This window comes from Hypomesus transpacificus, chromosome 2 (genome assembly GCF_021917145.1).
Source record: "Hypomesus transpacificus isolate Combined female chromosome 2, fHypTra1, whole genome shotgun sequence".
Classification (NCBI taxonomy): domain Eukaryota; kingdom Metazoa; phylum Chordata; class Actinopteri; order Osmeriformes; family Osmeridae; genus Hypomesus; species Hypomesus transpacificus.
Window position 1 is genome coordinate 13,626,947 of NC_061061.1, and position 18,371 is coordinate 13,645,317.

Genomic DNA, 18,371 nt, shown 5'->3' on the forward strand with positions numbered 1-18,371 from the left:
CTCTGGAGGTTTTAGACATTATTAACAGAGTAGTAGTTAATTTAACATGTTTTAAGTCACAGCACACCAGACTGACATTGATAGCTCTTAACTGACATTGTGAGTGAATGTATAGGGTAAGATGGGATAATAAACTCAACACAGAAAGTCCCACAGCTGTCCCCCCCCCAATGTGTGATTGACTATTTCGCCCTTGGCTCTCATGATATTGTGCGTATACTTCCTTGTTTGCATTGCAGATCAGTGATGACATCACCTTGTGTGTCCCCGACCTTGACACATTAGATTTTATGTTGTTTGAAGGATGGAAGATATATTTGTGGGTAATAAAGGCCATGTGTGGAACATTTTGATGATTTGGATAAACTGAGTGCCTATCTATGGATCAAAAGTTTAATTTATAACAAGGAAATTAATCTTTATGACCACAATTTTATTTAATATCTATAAAACGAAACAATATATTAACAATTTCATTTTGAGGTTTATATTTAAGGATAAATACATAGAAAAACATTGTGTAGACCCTGACATGAATCTATTAAATTAATTTGAATTTGTTGAAACATGAATAAGTATGTATTAATAGCAGACAGAGAATGAGATAAGTTTTAGTTTTCTTAATGAAGGTAGCACCATCATGTGATAAGTAGTAGACGGATCAATTTAAACTGACATTCATTATCGGTATATCAACATGACTACATCTTCAATTTCTGAACTCTTGAAATCATAGGTTAACAATTCCTTTATTCATAAATTATACAATCAATGGGACATAATGGGTCAAATGAATGTAAATGTAATGTTAATGTATACTTCTGAAAGCCAAGCACAGTTTTCAGAGGTTTCATTTACATTATGATGTCAATTACCTGAAAAACCTTAAGCACTGTTTATTAATTAAGCAAAAACAATAAAGAAGCCCTAGACAAAAACATTCCGTATGACTTCTGCCTTATGCTTCAGAGTTTGGGGAGCTGATAAGCCCCCCAAAATGTTTTTACTACTTCATGAGAAATGAAGGTATTGTTAGGCGTTATTTCTAATCTTACACAATTTTCCTTTTTGAGTTGTACTATCTTGGCTATTGACACAGTCCCTTGTTTTCCGCGAAACACTGCTTCACTCAGTTTTCTTCTCTCACTCGAAGTGGCATACCTGTAGAGACTCACAGTTCCCTTCTCATTGCCTTCAGGTAGGTTGTGAAAGGTGACATGGGCATAGAAGTAGTAAAGTCCATCAGATGAAGCAAGAACACAGTTGTTGTCAAGGGTCAGGGAGCAAGACTCACAGAGAGGCATGTTGTGGTATGTGTCATAGGTCCAAGTGTCTTGACCTATTGATGAGTAATGGCAAAGGCATAAGAACTTGCTGAACTTTGTATTGAAAGCACATAAAGTGCAGTGCACTTCGTTTAGACAACGGAGGAAATCGAAACGTATACACAACCACTGCTTTCAAATTGCCTGGCACTTTTTTGGGCTACAACAGGCTACAATTTTGGAATAGTGTCATCTGGCCCACTGTGTCACCCATAACAGAGCTCTTAAATAATACAATTGTGGGTCTGAGAAGCCACTTCAAAGTGTGGGTGGGAGGAAATATGGTGGAATGTAATCTCCCTAACAGGATGCCCTCTGCTTGAGCTTAACTGCAACAAGCAAGCTAAAAGATGTAACACAGCATCAGAAGCAGAAAATACTTACGATTGGCCATGGTGAGCTGGATGTAAGAATGTTGAGGACCTGTAAAGCAAAACCATCACTTGAGAACCAAATTTGGTACCATACAAAGGATTACATAAAAATAAAAAAAAGTGCTTAAATTAGTTGGTCACTTACAGTAAGCATATCTCCTAAAGTGTGTTAACTGTAATGAAGTAAAATAGAAAGTACTCTCTGTTCATACCTTTTGATGAGTTCAAGGCAGCAAAAACAGCTGAAAATAATAACACAGAGTTGTTATTTGACCATCTTAATGTCAAAATACATTTGATTCTGAAAATTACATAATAGTACACATACCGTTTGGGGCTATTTTCTCTGGGTCTGGTGTTGACAAATTATTCTAAAAAAGATGAAGACAGTGTGCAGCTTTAAGATCATGCCAACCGGGGCAAGAATACGTTAGTCATGGCTTCCGCTTCTAAATAGATCCTATCTATTTCAATGGCAGAGACCATATCACGCTGACACTGAAAGCCGTACTGACTGAAGTAGGCAACCCAATAGGGTGATATAGATCCTGTGGATCCATCTCCCTTTCTCCTTTCCTGAGCAGGAATAAGTGTACCAGACCTATAGAAGCTGAGGTTAGTGAGCTCAGACTGTCATAGATATAGCTTTCTTAAGAAAGATTGTGCTTTTGGGGGGAAAATCTGTATATTATTAAGAATATTGAAACATAGAAAGCGGTATTGAGCTTCTATAAAGCATTACTTTTTTAACTACTTAAATGTTTCTTCAATGTTTTTTTATCTTGCAGGTGCGGTAATTATTACTAAAAGTTTTATTTTACTCTTTTTTCGGACTAGTTTAAAGTGACCTTGTAACAGACAGAAGCCTGTCAGCATACAGCACTTTGGAAGGTTGACATTCAAGTCCACCTCATTGCCAATCGGGGAATGAGAGAGGAAGCAGTTTTTTTGCACAAAAGAGGAAGAAATGTAAGGAGGGAAAACTGTCCAGGGTCAAATTTCATTCTGATTAATAATGTCAATTACAGGACTAGTGATGAAGAAAGTGTTTCCTCCACAATAGCAGACATTTTTTTACGATAGGCATCAGTCCACCATCATTGTCACATCATCATCTAAAGTATACCTCAATAGTAATAGCGGCTTATTTGTAATAGTTGGAATAGTAATAGTTCATATTGAATGAGCATCCTACCTTGTCAGTTGAGTTTATTTTCATTGATGTGAAAATTGCAGCCAGAACAATCATGCCAACGGTGAGGAGGCCACACCACACCTGGAGCAACAAGTACTTGGCTGGGCTCTGCTGACCCGCCATACTCTAAGGAATACACAAGTAGTTCAGATACTTTGGATTCATAAAGTAATAACCAACAAGACCAAACAAAAGGGTATGGTTCTACACACAGATACTGTACATACAAAGTCACAAACAGATATTTACACACGCGTACCAGTTTATATCTGCCTGCACACCCTGCCAATAAATAGACGTTTCCTTTAGTGCAAAAAAATAGTTCCAACCACAGTTTCGACCCCCCTCACTTCTGACTCTTCTTTGAGACATTACCCAATGCTGGTTGAGCTTCTCTTTGACCACAATTAAAGCCATAGCTGTGGTTTGACAAATGTCTGCTCAAAGGATGCATTGAGTGGAAATAAAGCCATGCAGTCAATGGGTTGTTAAATACTTTCAAAAATGTACTAGTAGGCTTAGCAGAGAAGAAAACGAACACCAAACTGATACACTAAATATAAAGGCAGTAACAGTGAGTATGAAATTTCAACTTGTTAGGTGAATATAACATATATTAAATTGTCTAAAATTATAAGCTTGGTCTTAAACATATAACACAATACCACTGAACAAATGTCAACTGTTGTGTCATTGTCCAGCAGTAGGCTATTTGAATATTGAATAGACAGACCAGCACCTTCTACAGTGTTATATAGTATTCTAACCATGCATACCTAAAAAACACATCTACAATTTCCAAAGTGAAATCCCAAATACAGCTCAACATTCCCATCTCCACATTAGACCCCCAACATTAATACATTAGCTATTTTTGTAGACCAGCAGACATCCAGACACAGACAGACATACATCTCACCTAGTTTGTCTTGTAGTGTCCTGGTACAAGTAGTTCTGTTTGATGCATGACTTTGAAAGACATGACCATTTGCCAGGGCTTCCCCTTTTGACAAGAGTTTAGAAGTTGAAATTGAGTTTTTTTGTTCATTGTGAGCTGTGGTTGGAAAGAGAGGAGGAGGGAGTTAGTAAGCACATAAACAAGCCCTTAAAGTATAGTTGCAGATGGTCATGGTGGCATTGTGACAAAGTATTGTAAATGTTGTGATATACATTTTTGATATCACATAATTGCTGAATATAAATGTTTGATTTGAGTGTTTTGTATTTTCTGGTCTGTTTGCTTCTGTCTTATGAGACACACTGTGTCTTATCAGAAGCCCACCGGGAGATCTGTGGAAAAGATAAAATGATTGGTTCCATTCCTTAGAAATGTTTTGCTTCATCACTTAATTGGTAAAGGGGGGATGTTCTTTTCTTTTAATTATAGCTGTCTATGTGATGGATAGATGCCCATGGCAGATGCTTGACCAATCACATTGCTCTTTCAATAGAAGAGCTGGCAGACGCTGTTTGGGAGTGCACGGTTTCTGATCAACATCTGATTTCCTAGGGCACCTGATTTTCTATGTATTGTCTGATGTTTGTATGTCATAGATAATTGTGTTCTGTATTCAATAGTTTGTTCCTTTAATAAATACTTGTTTGAAAGATATTCAACCGTTTTATGGTAATTGATTTCTTCAGATTTCCACCACAGTGTCAATCAAACAAGTGCAGTTCAGCTTTAATATTTATACATTTTTTATAAATTATAACTAAAATTATTATTGAGCAAGGCTTACACAAATGCTTCATATGTCTGATTGAGAAGAAGTCTTTATATTAAGTTTCTCTCTAAATGAAGACAGGAATGCAGTGCAGGCACTGATAATTACATAACCTCTAAAGGTAAAAGTTGCTTAGGTACAGCACCGATGAGTAAGACAAACCGCAGGGACATACTGTGTTGTGTAGGTGGTTTGTGTTTTTCCCAGTCATGTATATAGGTTAGATGCAATGAGTTCAACAGAAACTTAACATGACAGGGAGTTTTTCTTTGTGGTTTCACAATTTAGTCCTGCCAATCACACAGCAAATGGTGAATATAAAAACTTGAAATACTGTCTCATGAGGCAAATTAAAATGTTAAAATGAATTTTGAACTCTCATTAGATATATTTCTCTGGGGGAAAAATTAAGGAAATATCTTGAATAGATATAGGATTGCGGTATCGAAAGTGAAATGTACTGATTATGGATAGACAAAAGGGGAAGAGAGGATAAATATGAGTTGGGTTCCATTTCACTTTCCCGTTCTTGGTTTTATGCTCAATGGGACATCCCCAAGAAACTAGCCTGTTTCATAAATGTCAACCACTCTCTTTGTCTCTCTCTCTCTCTCTCTCTCTCTCTCTCTCTCTCTCTCTCGCTCTCGCTCTCGCTCTCTCTCTCTCACGTACACACACACACCACACACATGTACTTTTAAACAAACTCACACATAGTAAAAGCAAAAGGAGAAGTGCATGTGTTCCTTTCAGTCCAGGTGCTGTCCCCATTCAGAGCAACATGGTTTCAAAACATGCCTTTGTTGTTTTCTCTCCATAGAATAACCTACATCTATAAAATCAGAAAGCTATGCTGACCCAGGAAATAAAACCCCAAAGATGACATACCCAATGATTTACTATAACTACAGCTCTCCAACTGCAGGGACTCTGAAACAAGGACAGCCATATGGTATAAAAAAGGCTGTGGGGTTAGAATGCTGAAAGCTTCCATGACAAGATGCTTTGGCCTGTTTTGGTCATCAGTGTCTAGACTCTAGAGCAGTATAACAAGCAAGATTATTCACTCCATCTTTTCTCATTATAAGTGTCTGTGATCCAAAATAATCTCAGGAATTGTCAAATAATATCCAAATCAAGGCAGGACTGTGTCTTTTTGTCACAGGATTATGCTTTTAGGATTGAGGGTAATCATGACCCACTTGATTGTCAGCACAACTTTCCACCATCCCACTTGTTTCTACCCAATTATAGGAAACAGGCCAGTAACTCCCCCTCGTTCTTCACATCCAACCACTCTCATCTAATGTTGTTGGATAGTGTTGTTTGAATCTGTGTCAGAGATGTTATTCAAATTTCAGGGGTTCATTTTACTCCCACTGGTTCAGAAGATTCTGTATTCAGTTTCGATGGAACACATGAATATTCATTTGACCTGTCCACTGGGTAGTAGCACTGTCTTAAGTCACTTATGTTGTCCATAGCACAACCACAACAATGTATCTAATCTAACACATTGCCATTATGTAAATCAGGGGAATGTCTCTCAAGTTCGTTGAGTTGGTTCTGAATACTGCCAAGTGCCACAAATGACCAAGACCAAGATCTGAGGCACGGATGTTTGGGTGCACAACTAGATCCAGCATTTCTAACCACATCTCAACATCCACTGCTCTGGACATTTTGAACCCTATATCAAGGGTTGATCATTGTTTCAAATCTGAGCACTTCACAGTGTTTTTTTCTCATTGGTAACAAGCGTAAACTAAGTCTTACCTATTTCACACCATTCTGATCAAATATCTATATGCATTTATTAATCATTTACCTCGTGTAAAATATAAATTAACAGTAATAATCATATCGTAAATCTGGTCAGTCCTCATCATGCAATCCAATAGTCATATTCAACAATTTGGCAGCTACATTATCGCAGAAACTGTAGTTTTATTTTCATAGAGGGATACAAAAAAGTCTAACAACCTTGGCTAATGTATGCATTTGGTTCATGATAACATATTTATTATATTACCAGTTCCTCACTTTCAGAAAGACAATATGTCATAAGGAAGATTTTTATAATAGCCTATCCAAATTCTTCATTGATTCCTCAACGTCCAATAGTTCAAAGAAACCAAACTGAGTTAAAAATATTGAACGGATGGGATTCGGAACGCAACCTTAACTGGTCATTCACGACTCCTTTGAACGATTTGTCTAAGCTCGTTCGTTCACAAGCCAAGCACTGCTAAGAAGCAGGCACATGAACGAATCACTCATTCGGAGGGTGAATCATGACTCCCATGTCATAAAAAACGAATCTTTCGCGAATCACCCATGATCATCACTAAGCTTCAGTTGCTTTGAGGATAACATTGCAGTAGTTTGAAGTGTTACACGACTGTGTCAGTATATACACTCACGCATTTAAATAAGACCGAAAGGTAGGACATATCTAACGTTGGTGGGTAATAATAATACGGCTGGCTAGTTAGTACTAAAATATAGCATTCGATAGATAATCTAAAGTTAGCTAGGCTAGCTACCTACAAGCTCGCTAAAACATGGTGGAATGTTTTCTCTTCAGCTTGAGTTATCATAATCTCGTTATTTTGACCAGTGATCAGTGATTAGACTATATACCGTGTAACCACAACAGTTGTATTATTTAGTGTGTTTGGGTGCCGTCGTTACTTTTGCCTTCATTTTTTTTAATGAATGTTTTCAGTTTCTGTCTAACGTAACGTACTAACCAGGCCTTGTCTTTCTTGCCAGGCAGGTAACTAGCTAACTGTAGCCTAGCTAGCTAGCTAATACAGAACTGTGTATGTTTCTGTTGACTAGCTGGAAACAGGATAACGTCGATTAGACCTCTTCGGGCAGCCATTTCTATTACTTCACTACAAATAATCTGTTAATACTTGAATACGCTGATCTTTGATTACTATACGATCTTGGACAGTATTTATTTTTGTATTCTTTGTCTGTAACGAAGAAGAACAATGGAGGAATCAAATGTTGATATAGAGGTGACAGTCAAAACCTTGGATTCCCAGAGCAGAAGTTATACTGTTGGTAGCCAGGTAAGTTTCCCCTATTTTGTATTGTAATTTTCCTCTTTAAACAGCAGTCCTCAGCGATAAGCCATATTAACTGACCTAACCATTCATGTTATTCAGTTGACTGTCAAAGACTTCAAGGAGCACATTGCACCTTCAGTGGGAATTCCTGTGGATAAACAGAGGCTGATCTACCAGGGTAGAGTTCTACAAGATGAGAGGACACTTACAGAGTACAGTACGTATCTAATGTCAAGGTTTCTGTTAAAACAAAGCATTAGGCTTCAAGTACACTCTTGACTGATGACGCATAACTAACTGTCCCTATTTTTCTCTAAACAGATGTGGGTGATAAAGTGATCCACCTGGTTGAACGGGCCCCCCCTCCACCCTCCCAGCCAGGCTCAGGGGGCAGCTCAGGATCAACTGACGCTGGTCTGTCATCCCCCAACTCCTCCACCTCCCAGGGATCCTCCCAAGTGCCTCCACACGACCGCAATGCCAACAGTTATGTCATGCTGGGAACCTTCAACCTCCCGGTGAACCTAATGGATCCTCAACAGATACAGGTGAAGCTAATTCTGATGCTGCTGTGTACCTGGTATAGATGGGAATTGCTTATACATAGCCTCCAACTTTTGCATTCTAGATGTCGGTCCAGCAGATGATTCCAGGCCTGGGTGAAAATGCTAGGAATGCTAGAGTCACAACCAGCACTGGGGTAAGAACTACTGTGATTTATTCAGTATTTTTAGTTTATTATATTAAACAATGCATTTACGTGTTCCTTGTTTCACAATCATAGAACAATGGATCTATGAATGTACACATCGATATGGACCAATCCGTGCAGAGTGAGCCCAGACTAAGGCTTTTATTGGCAGAAAATCTCCTGAGGGACACTAATGTGCTGATCCAAAGAATGGAGGTTTGGCTCTACCTTACAGACTTAACCACCAAACCACAACACCTTATGCCAATGTGTATTGAGCAAAATCCTTTGCCATAATGTCTCATTTTAGGGACAGGCAAGTGACAACTCATCTCAACCGGCGTCAGCTGCTGATTCTGCTGCTGCTCCACCGCCCTCCTCTTCCACCTCTACTCCCTCTCCCTCAACCCAGCCCATGGACACCTCCCCTCTTCCATCTGACCCCCCTCCATCTTCCTCTTCGACTCAAACTGAGGGACCGCTGCCCCCAACTGGTCCAAAGTGAGTAAAGAATCCCTTTGGTGGTTTTCATGCTTACAGAGACGGTTATTTTTTTAAAGGGATTTTTAATTTGATATTCTTTCCCCCAGTCACCCCAGCCCAGTAGAGCTTGTGGAGATCTTGTCGGAGCTTAGGAGGGTGGAGGAGAGGTTACAGCCGTTCATCCAGAGAGCCCATTCCATCTTCGAGACTGCCACAACCACAGAATATGCCAACACTGTAAGCCCGTCTCTTTCATACATACTGCCAAAGTTGTCTACACAGCTAGCATGTACCAATAAGTAGGAATGCTGTTTTCACAAACGGTCCAATGGTGCAATGGGTGGAAAATGCATGTTGCTCATGAAGTGTTCTTTGTTCCATTCAATTCATTGTGCATTTCCTCCTAAAGTAATATATTGAATAGAAGTTTGATAACATGTTTATTATAACACTGGAGATAAAGCACAGGAGAGAGAGAAGACGACCTACGCATTCTGTTTATTATAACACAGGAGAGAGAAGAGGACCAGCGCATTCTGAACCTCGTGGGGGAGTCCCTGCGCCTCCTGGGAAATGCCCTGGTTGCTTTGAGTGACCTTCGCTGCAACCTCCTCAGCCCTACCCCCCGGCACCTGCACGTAGTTCGGTCCATGTCCCATTACACCTCTCCAGTCATACTTCCAGGGGCTATGAACCACCAACACATCCCACTACATGTAAGTTATACAGAGCTGTGGACATTGTGACACCAATGTCCACATAGCATGCCGTTCAGTTTCATTCGCTTCAAGTGTTTACTCAGCAATATCAAAATGGCCCGCAGATGAACTTGGGAGCCACAGTAACCATGGCAGCCAATGGAAGGCCAGCCAGCGAGGGACAGGCTCAACCCACCAGCCAGTCGGAACAGGCAGGTCAGGGACAGACCTTCCCCTCACAGCCTCCCCTGTATAATCAGCAGGCAGGCCAGGGTCAGCCTGGCCCACGGGTCATCAGGATCAGCCACCAGGCAGTACCGGTGGTCATGATGCAGATGAACGCGGACGGTGTGTTGTCCACTTCCCCCAACTGATGGAATGCTACCCCCAGTGTGTGTTCAAGTGTTGGCATAGCCTGTGTTGCATGTCAATGATTTTGTCATGTCAGAAAAGCTGATTTGGTCTTGAAATGGGCGTGACTGGAACTAGTCAAATAGACACGTTTGAACAGTACTTTGTATTTTTATCAGTGTAAAGAAAGCGATACAATCCAAAACGGTTCATGCTGAAATGTGTCTTGTTCTTTTTGTGCAGACGGTGGCAGTAACCCTCAGGCAGCAGGACTGCAGAACCCAGCTGGTATGGGACAGGCTGGTGAGAATTTTTCAACATAGTCATGTCTACTTTCTGGTGACTCTTAACAGCTGTGGATGGAAAGACTTTTACTACAACATGTGACTGGCTAGTTATAGCCGATAATGGCCCTGGTCTCCCTACGAAACTAAAGGTAATCTCTCGCCTTTACCTCCAGGTGCCCTCCCCCCAGACTTCATGCGTTCCATCATGCAGCAGATGGGCCAGTATGCTGCTGCTATGGCAACCGCTGGTGCCGTGCCAACTGCCCAGCCCACCCCTTCTGGTTCCGGCTCTACCGCCACCTCTTCTGCCACCCCCTCTGGCCCCAACACCCATACCACAACCCCCACCGCTCCACCTCCTCCACCCCCCAACGCCTCACAGGCCAGGGTGGTCTTTACACGTCCAGCTTTTGCTCCAGGCATGATGGCAGCGCCCGCGTTCACCACCAGGGGGCCTACTGCTAACGTTGGCACAAATTTAAGAGCGCCCATGCCAGGCCAGCAGCCAGGACAAGTAAGCGTTCTATTTGTAGAGATACATACTGTGTTTTTGTCTAACTTCCTATTTCAGCTTCAACCTCAACTGACATTAGTTTGTGACGTATATGGTAATGTGTAATGCAGATATGTGTGAAATGGCTGAGAGCCGCATCATAGCTGTAGAACTTGACTTAAGTTAAGAAAACTTTACTGGGAGAGATGGGATCTGACTCCATCCTCCTTTTAATCCTCAGACCTTTCCAGGATGATCTTGGGATTTTATAAGTGAAAATATGTCGCATCACTATTGAATGAACTCAAAAGAAGAAGAAATAAGGTATTCTTTTAAGAAAGTAAAACTTTGTCCATACCTTTATCTCCAGCCCTTCCCTCCTGCTGCCCTCAATCAAATGATTAGTGGGATGGTGGGACAGCTTCTCATGCCAAGCCAGACAGGTAACAATCTAAAGGTTTAGCACTACAATAAACACTGTGTAGCCCTGAATTAATTTTATTACCAATAAAGCCTTAGTATGAATGCCTTTTAAAGCACTGTTCATTTTCCATTGTTTCTCCTTACAGCTGGACAGACTGCCACCTCCTCTTCTTCACACACCTTCAGCTCTTCTTCCTTCTCTCCTTCTGGCCCCATGCCCAATACAACCCCACCTCCTGGTACTGCTGCTGCCCCAGGTCAGCCAGAAACCACCCCTACCCAGCCCCAAGGTATCCCTCCTGACCTGGGCCAGCTGCTGAGCTCTCTCCTGAGTGGAGTGGGCGGCAGTGCTGAGGCCATGGGTACTGGGGGTGCCCCCTCCATCACTGTGACCATGCCTGGGGTGCCTGCCTTCATCCAAGGAGTGTCTGACTTCATGCAGCAGGTTGGTGGGCCAATCTCAAATTGGGGTTTCTAAGCATGGCTGTGAGTGTAAATATGAGGGAATATAATTTGTAGATTGCAGAGTTTTAGTTCACCTGGTTGGACAGCTTGTCAAAAATAACAATTTCATTTGGTCCCACCACTGTTGTAGGGTGTGTAATTAACTATTCTAATTAACTAACTCATTTGCTGTGTGGTCCTGACTTCTTTCTTCCAGGCCTCCCAGCCAGGTTTCCAAGGCCCTTCCCCTACCTTCCCTGCAACACCCACAGCCCCTCCTGCTGGAGGCACTTCTCAGGGCCCCGCCCCCCAGGGCCCCGCCCCCAACCCTCCCTCAGGGAATGGGACTAGCGGCCTGGCTGGGGAGAACCTTAATCCGGAGCTGTTCACTGGCATTGTTCAGGGGGTCCTTTCCACTATGATGGGTTCCCTCGGCCAGGCCCAGAGCGGCACAGAAAGCATTGCCCAGTTCATGCAGAGACTCTCCCATACTACCAACATCTTTATTAGCCCAGACGAGCCCAATGGTAAACCCATTTGATTGTTTTCCATGAGCACTGTCTTTTTTGGCCGGATTCTCCATTACATCACATAATTCATGATATTTACATAAATATGCAGTGCCCATGTAATTATACCGACTCTCTCGCCGTCTCTCTCCTCGTTCGCTCTCACTTTCCCTCTCCCAGGTTTCTTCGGGGAGCTGCTGACCTTGGTATGTCAGACCTTCTCCATGTCTGACCTGGTGCTTCTGCTCCACGGCCAGCACCAGCCTTTGAGTCGTATCCGGCCCCAGCTGTCCCAGTTCTTCACCCAGAACTACCTCAATGGCAGAGAGCCCACCGACCAGAACATAACTGTCAGTATAATACTGGAGAGGTCCACTCTCTTCAGTCCTTACTCCACTCCTACATATTTTTATGATCGCTAGCATTTTTTATAATAATGTACATATGTCTCCCGCTTGCTTTCATTTTCTGTTTGTCATTTGACCCAAGGCTGCTGCTGAAGACCTTGTCAATGAACTTGAGGAGACTATCACGGAAAGCTTTGTAAGTACTGCAGGATCCGATAGGACCTATGGAACATTCATTCCACTCTACAAACTACTGTTGTAAACTACAACTCCAGGACAAAGTAATTTCCAAAACAAATATTTAAGTATAAATATTCAAGAACCATCAAGAAGCCTAATTTTTTCTCTCTCAGTCCTCAGTGGCGGTGTTGGAAGGTGTTGATGTCACGCAGAGCAACATGTCCTTCTTCCGGCAGCAGCTCTCTCGCATCGCCACACACATACTCCGCTGCACAGGTGACCTCATGACAGAGTATAGCCTTACCTCATTTGTACGTGAAGTAGCTATACGTGCTAATTAGCTTGTTTGATTTATTATTGTGTTTGTGTGTGTGAGAGGGAGAGTGTGAGCATCTGTGTTTCTGTTGTGTCCTGACAGACCAGTCGTTTGGGCCTCATCTGCTACAGATGTGTAACCAGGGTTTGTTTGAGTGTCTGGCACTCAACCTGTACTGTCTGAGGGGAGAGCAGAGCGCTCTAACTACGGTCATCAACCACCGCATAGTCAGTACACACATACAGATACTACACTACATTTTTCAAATGGCTTACGCTCAACTGCTTTTACGTACCCGTCGATCGATGATCACCACTCCCAGGCCTCATCGAATGTCTTTTATATTGTGAATGAGTTAAGAATAAGGTTTAATTCAATGATCCATATATGATCCAGTTGATTAGGAGGAATACATAGAAAGATGATTGTGATGGTTTATTCTGCTGTTTCAGAGGAGGATGTCCGCTGACATGAGTCCCAGCCTGGTGAACTGGATGACTAGTATGATGACCATGAGGCTTCAGGTTATTCTGGAGCATATGCCTATCACAGAGGACCAGATCCTGCACTATGTGGTCCACACTCCGGTAACACCCGCACACTACACTACCATATATCTGGTATCGATGCAACACCAGAGCGCATTTCACGACACCACACATTGATATTAATATAACGCAGTATGATATTGTTTTACAGAGGGAGGAGCCGACTGCATGTGGAACACATGAGCCTGAACAAGACAAGAACATTAAAGTTGGTTTTGTTTTTTTGTACACCAAAATCAAATCCTTAAAGTGTGACTAAACTCCAAAACAAGTTGTTGGAGTTTTTTTTTTTTTTTTTTTAACTAAGCCCCTATGGTCAAGGCTTGAGATTGTAAAGTTTAGTTACACACAAGTTACACGTACTTTTCCCTCTGGCCTTCAGTTCTATTAAATGTACCGTCTCTCTTAACTGAAGATGGAGGACACCCTCTCCCCAGTCCCCGCCACCACAGCTGAGGAAGCCATGTCATCATCGTGGGATACAAGGGCGTCGGCAAGAGAAAGCGGACCAACCGAGGGTTCTGTCCCGTTGCGTAGCACCATGGCGGCAGAGGCAGTTGATGAGGAGCCTGTTCGAGATTCTGAGGCCTGGGCAGTGACTGTTCCTCCTGTAAAAACACATTTTCTCTGTCCATATGCTGTTTACGTTTTCAATAGCCATGTATTCACAATTCCTGTTGCTCCCTGTAATCAGTATATGCCAGTTCAGTGCAGCAATTCAGTGGGTATCTCTTCACATGAGCCCAATTTATATTATGGTCCTGTGTCTGCATCTCAGGAGTGGGTGCCCATCATCAGACATGACCTGATCACCCAGAGGAAGATGAAGACCCAACCGCCCATGTCAGACGCCTATTTGCATGGAATGCCAGCCAAACGCAGAAAGGTAAAGCTGATACGGTGAACTTTGACCCACGAACCATGTAGTGGGTATTGGAAATGGTGTTTATGTCTTGCCTGGATACATTTCAGACGGGACAAGGGGATGGGGCCCTCCTCTCCCTCTCTGATGCTGTCAGTCGGGCAGCGAAGACGGCAGGAGTCAAACCAGTCACTCCTTCAGACACGCTCCAGGAGGAGCTGGAGAGCGAGGAGCTCCAGGAAGCCTATGCAGAACAGGTACATCCAGTGATGATCACGTTTAGTCAGCTAAGGCTGATTGTTACTCGTGTTGTGTTTTGATTTGTAGAGTGAATGATCTCAACACCACATTTGTCCTTGTCCAGGTGAAGGCTGACATTAAGAAGCGCGTGAGGGAAGACCCTGACTTCACCCATCAACAGTTCCCCAACGCACACAGAGCCTTCTCATCAGATTCCTAATTTTACCTTAATGGTTTATTGGAACCAACAATTATCAACCTATGTACATGCTGCCATCTGTTTTTGAGTCTGTATCTCAATGTCTTGCAGTTTCATGTCTACCAAATTATCCTCATAACTTTTTAGGAATAAAGAGTAACATCTTGTTTGACTAAATCCCTCCAACCTTCTATCATTATCGCCGCCCCCCTCACCCACATTTATATTTATTGTTTTGCTTTGTTCTGTTATTTTCCCTTTCCCTTAAAAAAGTGTCCATATTTGAGCAGACATTATACACCCACAAATACGTTTTGCCTCAATCTTTTGTTTTCAGTGTTTTTTGCTGTTCTCTTGTGATCTAAATGTTTTATTTAAAGAGTTTACTTTGATGGGGTGAAACTGCTGTTTAGTAGATATGTTGTGTGCTTAATAAAGCACTAATTACACATGTGTACTGGAGTACTTTGTGAGATATAGAGCAAAGAGGCTGATAATGTAGTAGCCCAACCATCAGGACATTACAGTGATTTGCTGTTAACATTTTAAGATACGACATGAGAATGAAAGCTGGTCTGTGTGATGTCAATGTTCAGTTTCAGCAGAGCGTAGGCTTTTGTGAAACTGTTCTAGATTGATTTACTGATGCCAAAATCAATGTAATCAAGAATGGTGTTGCAATGTTTTTGATTAAATATTTAATACTCTATTACTAACACTTAAAGTAACTTCTGAACAAACAATCTAATATTTCAAGCTATCTTGTAAAATATAACTTCACCTTTTCAGTAAATTAAATAATTATTTCCAGATGGTAGTTGAAAGGAGGAAGAGATTTTTGTTTTGATGCATTCCTTACCTGTCATGTTAATCTCCACTTTGTCTAGCTCCCCCACAACCATCACCGCTTAGAGCTGGTTATGTAGAGTTTGTCCTCTAATACATCATGGCAAATTCAGAATTTAAACATTTTGCTTCAACACATTTTTTTTTTCTGTATACGTTATCACATCTAAAGCGTACCCTCATCAAAGAATAAGCCCATTGACACTGATCACACATCTTGAAGTCAGTGTATACAGTAGCCATACTCTAGTACATGTTGAAAACAAGATCCCTTGTGTAAAATTCTCAACTTTATAACTGCTAGCTTTATAATAAAAATAACATGTTCTTATCTACATAAGGTGTTTCTTTAGGTTCTAAACAAGAACATGTTAAGACAAAAAGATTACATAAAAAATGTGTCATTATTCTTGCATGATCACAAGTTCTCCGATAGACATTCTTTAATGGTTCATTGATTCTGTGGCAAAAAGGGGCTTGATGAACAAGTTTGGCAGAATTATGCTGAGGGAGAACAGTTCCTGGTCAGAATCCGGTTTGAATTGCAGGAACATGGGCATGGCTTGTGTATCAACTGACACTGCACTGTGTCATATTACACTTCAGAAAGGAACACTTGATTGCACAATGACTGTGCATTGTAGGCATCTACACTGCCTCAACTTTGACAGATTTGCAGAATCTCCATAATTGGGATATTTAAAATTACACATCCTGTAATCTGAAACAAAGCACTGTCTAGTGTGTGCCCAGACAGTATAAGGTTCGGAAACACACTTCACAACTAACCAGGAAATACGGTTCTGTCTTTCTGTTTGCATATGGTGTGCCAAGTTGGTGTGTCAATACCACTCAATGTTAGTCAAATTAAAATGTCAAGAGTTTGCTTTTTCAAGGAAAACACCAAGATGACATCATAAGGCTAATTTATAATGAATCTTGATCACTGACATTATTAATACATAGACATTACATTTACAATGACAAGAACATTTCAATATAATGAATAAATACCTCAACAGTGCAATGTTGGGTTGGGAGTAGGAAAAGTTACAGAAAAGCCCCGGGGTGTGATCGAGGATCCTTCAGATTCCTATATCTGTGGGTTAGACATAACCCCAAGACCTGAAATGAGATTTAAAAACAAAAATGTGCTGCTTAAGTGTTAAGTCTCACTGCAATGTGGCAATGTCTGATTTGTGTTATAGTATTTACTAACCTCTGTAAAACTGAAAAAAAGTCCTATCCCACCCACAAATTGTAAAACGTCTTGAGCATGTTGCTGGATAATGTCACCACAGGGTTTGCAAGATTGGTTGTGGACACAGTCCTGTAGAGTAAGGCAGTAAAAGACAATGACAGTCTCAGAAATGCCTTGTTTACGATGGACTGTGCATCATGGTTGAGTTGTTATGGATTGTAGCAGTGTGTCTTACAGCAGCACATGTTTCATTAACAGGGACGTTGGAGAAGCCACAGCAGTCCAGGTTCTTCTCTACATCTCTCTGAGTGGACACAGAGTTGTTCCATCCCACCTCCAGTAGGCGGTCCTGCAAATAGAGGAAATGGGGTCTTTAAGAAAAACTACATCCGGCAAGAAAGTAATGTAAAGGGAAGACATAAGCATCACCTACGATACAAAATTGTGATTTGGGTACACAGCTCGAACAAAAGCTAACGTTGACTTCATGTGATTCCGCTTGACATGTGAGACAATTTACAGTGATGCAGAGTATGTTGCAATGTACACAATCACTTAATGTCTAAATAGTAAATTATGAATATTAAAACCACATACCTGCTGGTCTTTATTAAGAGCTAGGCATGCCCCAGACACAGAGAACTGTACAATGAACACCATGAACAAGATGATCATGTACTGTGTAGTCAAGGATGTTTACATAGGACTGACATCCTGAAGCACAAAGTCCACACAGTTTATAATCCCATTTAAGATGTTTGTTGTGAATAAATGTCAGACATTATACATTATCCATGAACATTATCAGAATATAATATTGAAAGTGTAATTGTACATTTAAGGTAACAGTACAGACCTCCTCAATGTAATACCATCTGGTGACAAAGGATACAAAGAAGAGCAGGACCTGATGGTGCTTTAGGGCTCCACAGAGTCCTACAAAGGCGACCAGCAACAGGAAGGTACTTACGCCAATTACCCCTGCCACCACCTGAATACTAGACACTAGGCCAAACCATTTGCCCCATGCTGCCACTCCAATCAGTAGCAGACTCACCAACTAGGGGGAACCAAAACGGTGAGCATAGTCAATATGTAAATAGTAATAAATGCATAACGTTGAATTGTATTTTAAAATAAAAACAGCAAGTCAGACATTCAGGTCTGCGAAATTTACTGTAGTGTAGGATGAAATCTAAATATCGGATTCGTCGGACTTTCCAGACCAATCAGATTTGTCTTGCCTTTCTGTGTGAGCGGTGCCAAACAATTATTCTTCCAACTATTCTTCCAGATATTGAAACAATCCTTCAGATAAAAATGATTAGCCTACTTACAACATACAGTATATTGAGACCGCAGAGGGAATTCTTGATGCATACAAAACCACCACACACCATTGTCTTCACTGCGACAAACAAAATGCCTTACACGTCAGACCAATTGTCTTCAACTTAATGTTCTCAACAAACACAGCTGCAAGCAGCAACAGGTGTGTAGATCTACTTCAATAAGGAAATGGTTCGCACCCTGATTGGCTGATCCGAATAGG

At 41.4% G+C, this 18,371-nt stretch overlaps 3 protein-coding genes across 9 annotated transcripts; 1 reads left to right on the top strand and 2 right to left on the bottom strand.

Annotated features, from left to right (window-relative positions):
• Nucleotides 1-489: 489 nt before the first annotated feature.
• On the bottom strand, nucleotides 490-3,902 carry LOC124480053. Of its 3 annotated transcripts, XM_047039121.1 has the most exons (7): nucleotides 3,814-3,902; nucleotides 2,895-3,020; nucleotides 2,028-2,070; nucleotides 1,912-1,941; nucleotides 1,710-1,748; nucleotides 1,295-1,339; nucleotides 490-1,192 (listed from the first exon to the last, which is right to left on the bottom strand). In XM_047039121.1, exons 2-7 carry the CDS (start codon nucleotides 3,015-3,017, stop codon nucleotides 966-968), a joined length of 507 nt encoding a protein of 168 aa, XP_046895077.1. In that variant the 5' UTR covers nucleotides 3,018-3,020; nucleotides 3,814-3,902; the 3' UTR covers nucleotides 490-965. The 3 variants fall into 3 exon arrangements, with proteins under 3 accessions (XP_046895077.1, XP_046895056.1, XP_046895067.1); XM_047039100.1 differs by having other exon boundaries at nucleotides 490-1,339; XM_047039111.1 differs by lacking the exon at nucleotides 3,814-3,902 and adding an exon at nucleotides 3,154-3,319 and having other exon boundaries at nucleotides 490-1,339.
• A 3,039-nt stretch (nucleotides 3,903-6,941) lies between these two features.
• bag6 (BCL2 associated athanogene 6) lies at nucleotides 6,942-16,745 on the top strand. 5 transcript variants are annotated; one of them, XM_047029318.1, is made up of 25 exons: nucleotides 6,942-7,085; nucleotides 7,617-7,704; nucleotides 7,801-7,918; nucleotides 8,023-8,249; nucleotides 8,330-8,401; nucleotides 8,486-8,608; nucleotides 8,703-8,893; nucleotides 8,983-9,112; nucleotides 9,388-9,591; nucleotides 9,699-9,921; nucleotides 10,168-10,227; nucleotides 10,385-10,725; nucleotides 11,075-11,147; nucleotides 11,274-11,572; nucleotides 11,789-12,098; nucleotides 12,261-12,430; nucleotides 12,570-12,623; nucleotides 12,781-12,883; nucleotides 13,026-13,150; nucleotides 13,376-13,510; nucleotides 13,623-13,679; nucleotides 13,887-14,081; nucleotides 14,250-14,357; nucleotides 14,444-14,590; nucleotides 14,698-16,745. In XM_047029318.1, the coding sequence occupies exons 2-25, from the start codon at nucleotides 7,624-7,626 to the stop codon at nucleotides 14,791-14,793; spliced, it is 3,642 nt and encodes a 1,213-aa protein (XP_046885274.1). In that variant the 5' UTR covers nucleotides 6,942-7,085; nucleotides 7,617-7,623; the 3' UTR covers nucleotides 14,794-16,745. The 5 variants fall into 5 exon arrangements, with proteins under 5 accessions (XP_046885274.1, XP_046885280.1, XP_046885267.1 ...); XM_047029324.1 differs by having other exon boundaries at nucleotides 7,620-7,704; XM_047029311.1 differs by having other exon boundaries at nucleotides 6,942-7,065.
• Nucleotides 16,528-18,305, bottom strand: tspan13a (tetraspanin 13a). The gene is made up of 6 exons (XM_047029358.1): nucleotides 18,157-18,305; nucleotides 17,712-17,879; nucleotides 17,417-17,497; nucleotides 17,055-17,168; nucleotides 16,838-16,948; nucleotides 16,528-16,743 (listed from the first exon to the last, which is right to left on the bottom strand). The coding sequence occupies exons 1-6, from the start codon at nucleotides 18,217-18,219 to the stop codon at nucleotides 16,669-16,671; spliced, it is 612 nt and encodes a 203-aa protein (XP_046885314.1). The 5' UTR covers nucleotides 18,220-18,305; the 3' UTR covers nucleotides 16,528-16,668.
• Between the last annotated feature and the right edge of the window lie 66 nt (nucleotides 18,306-18,371).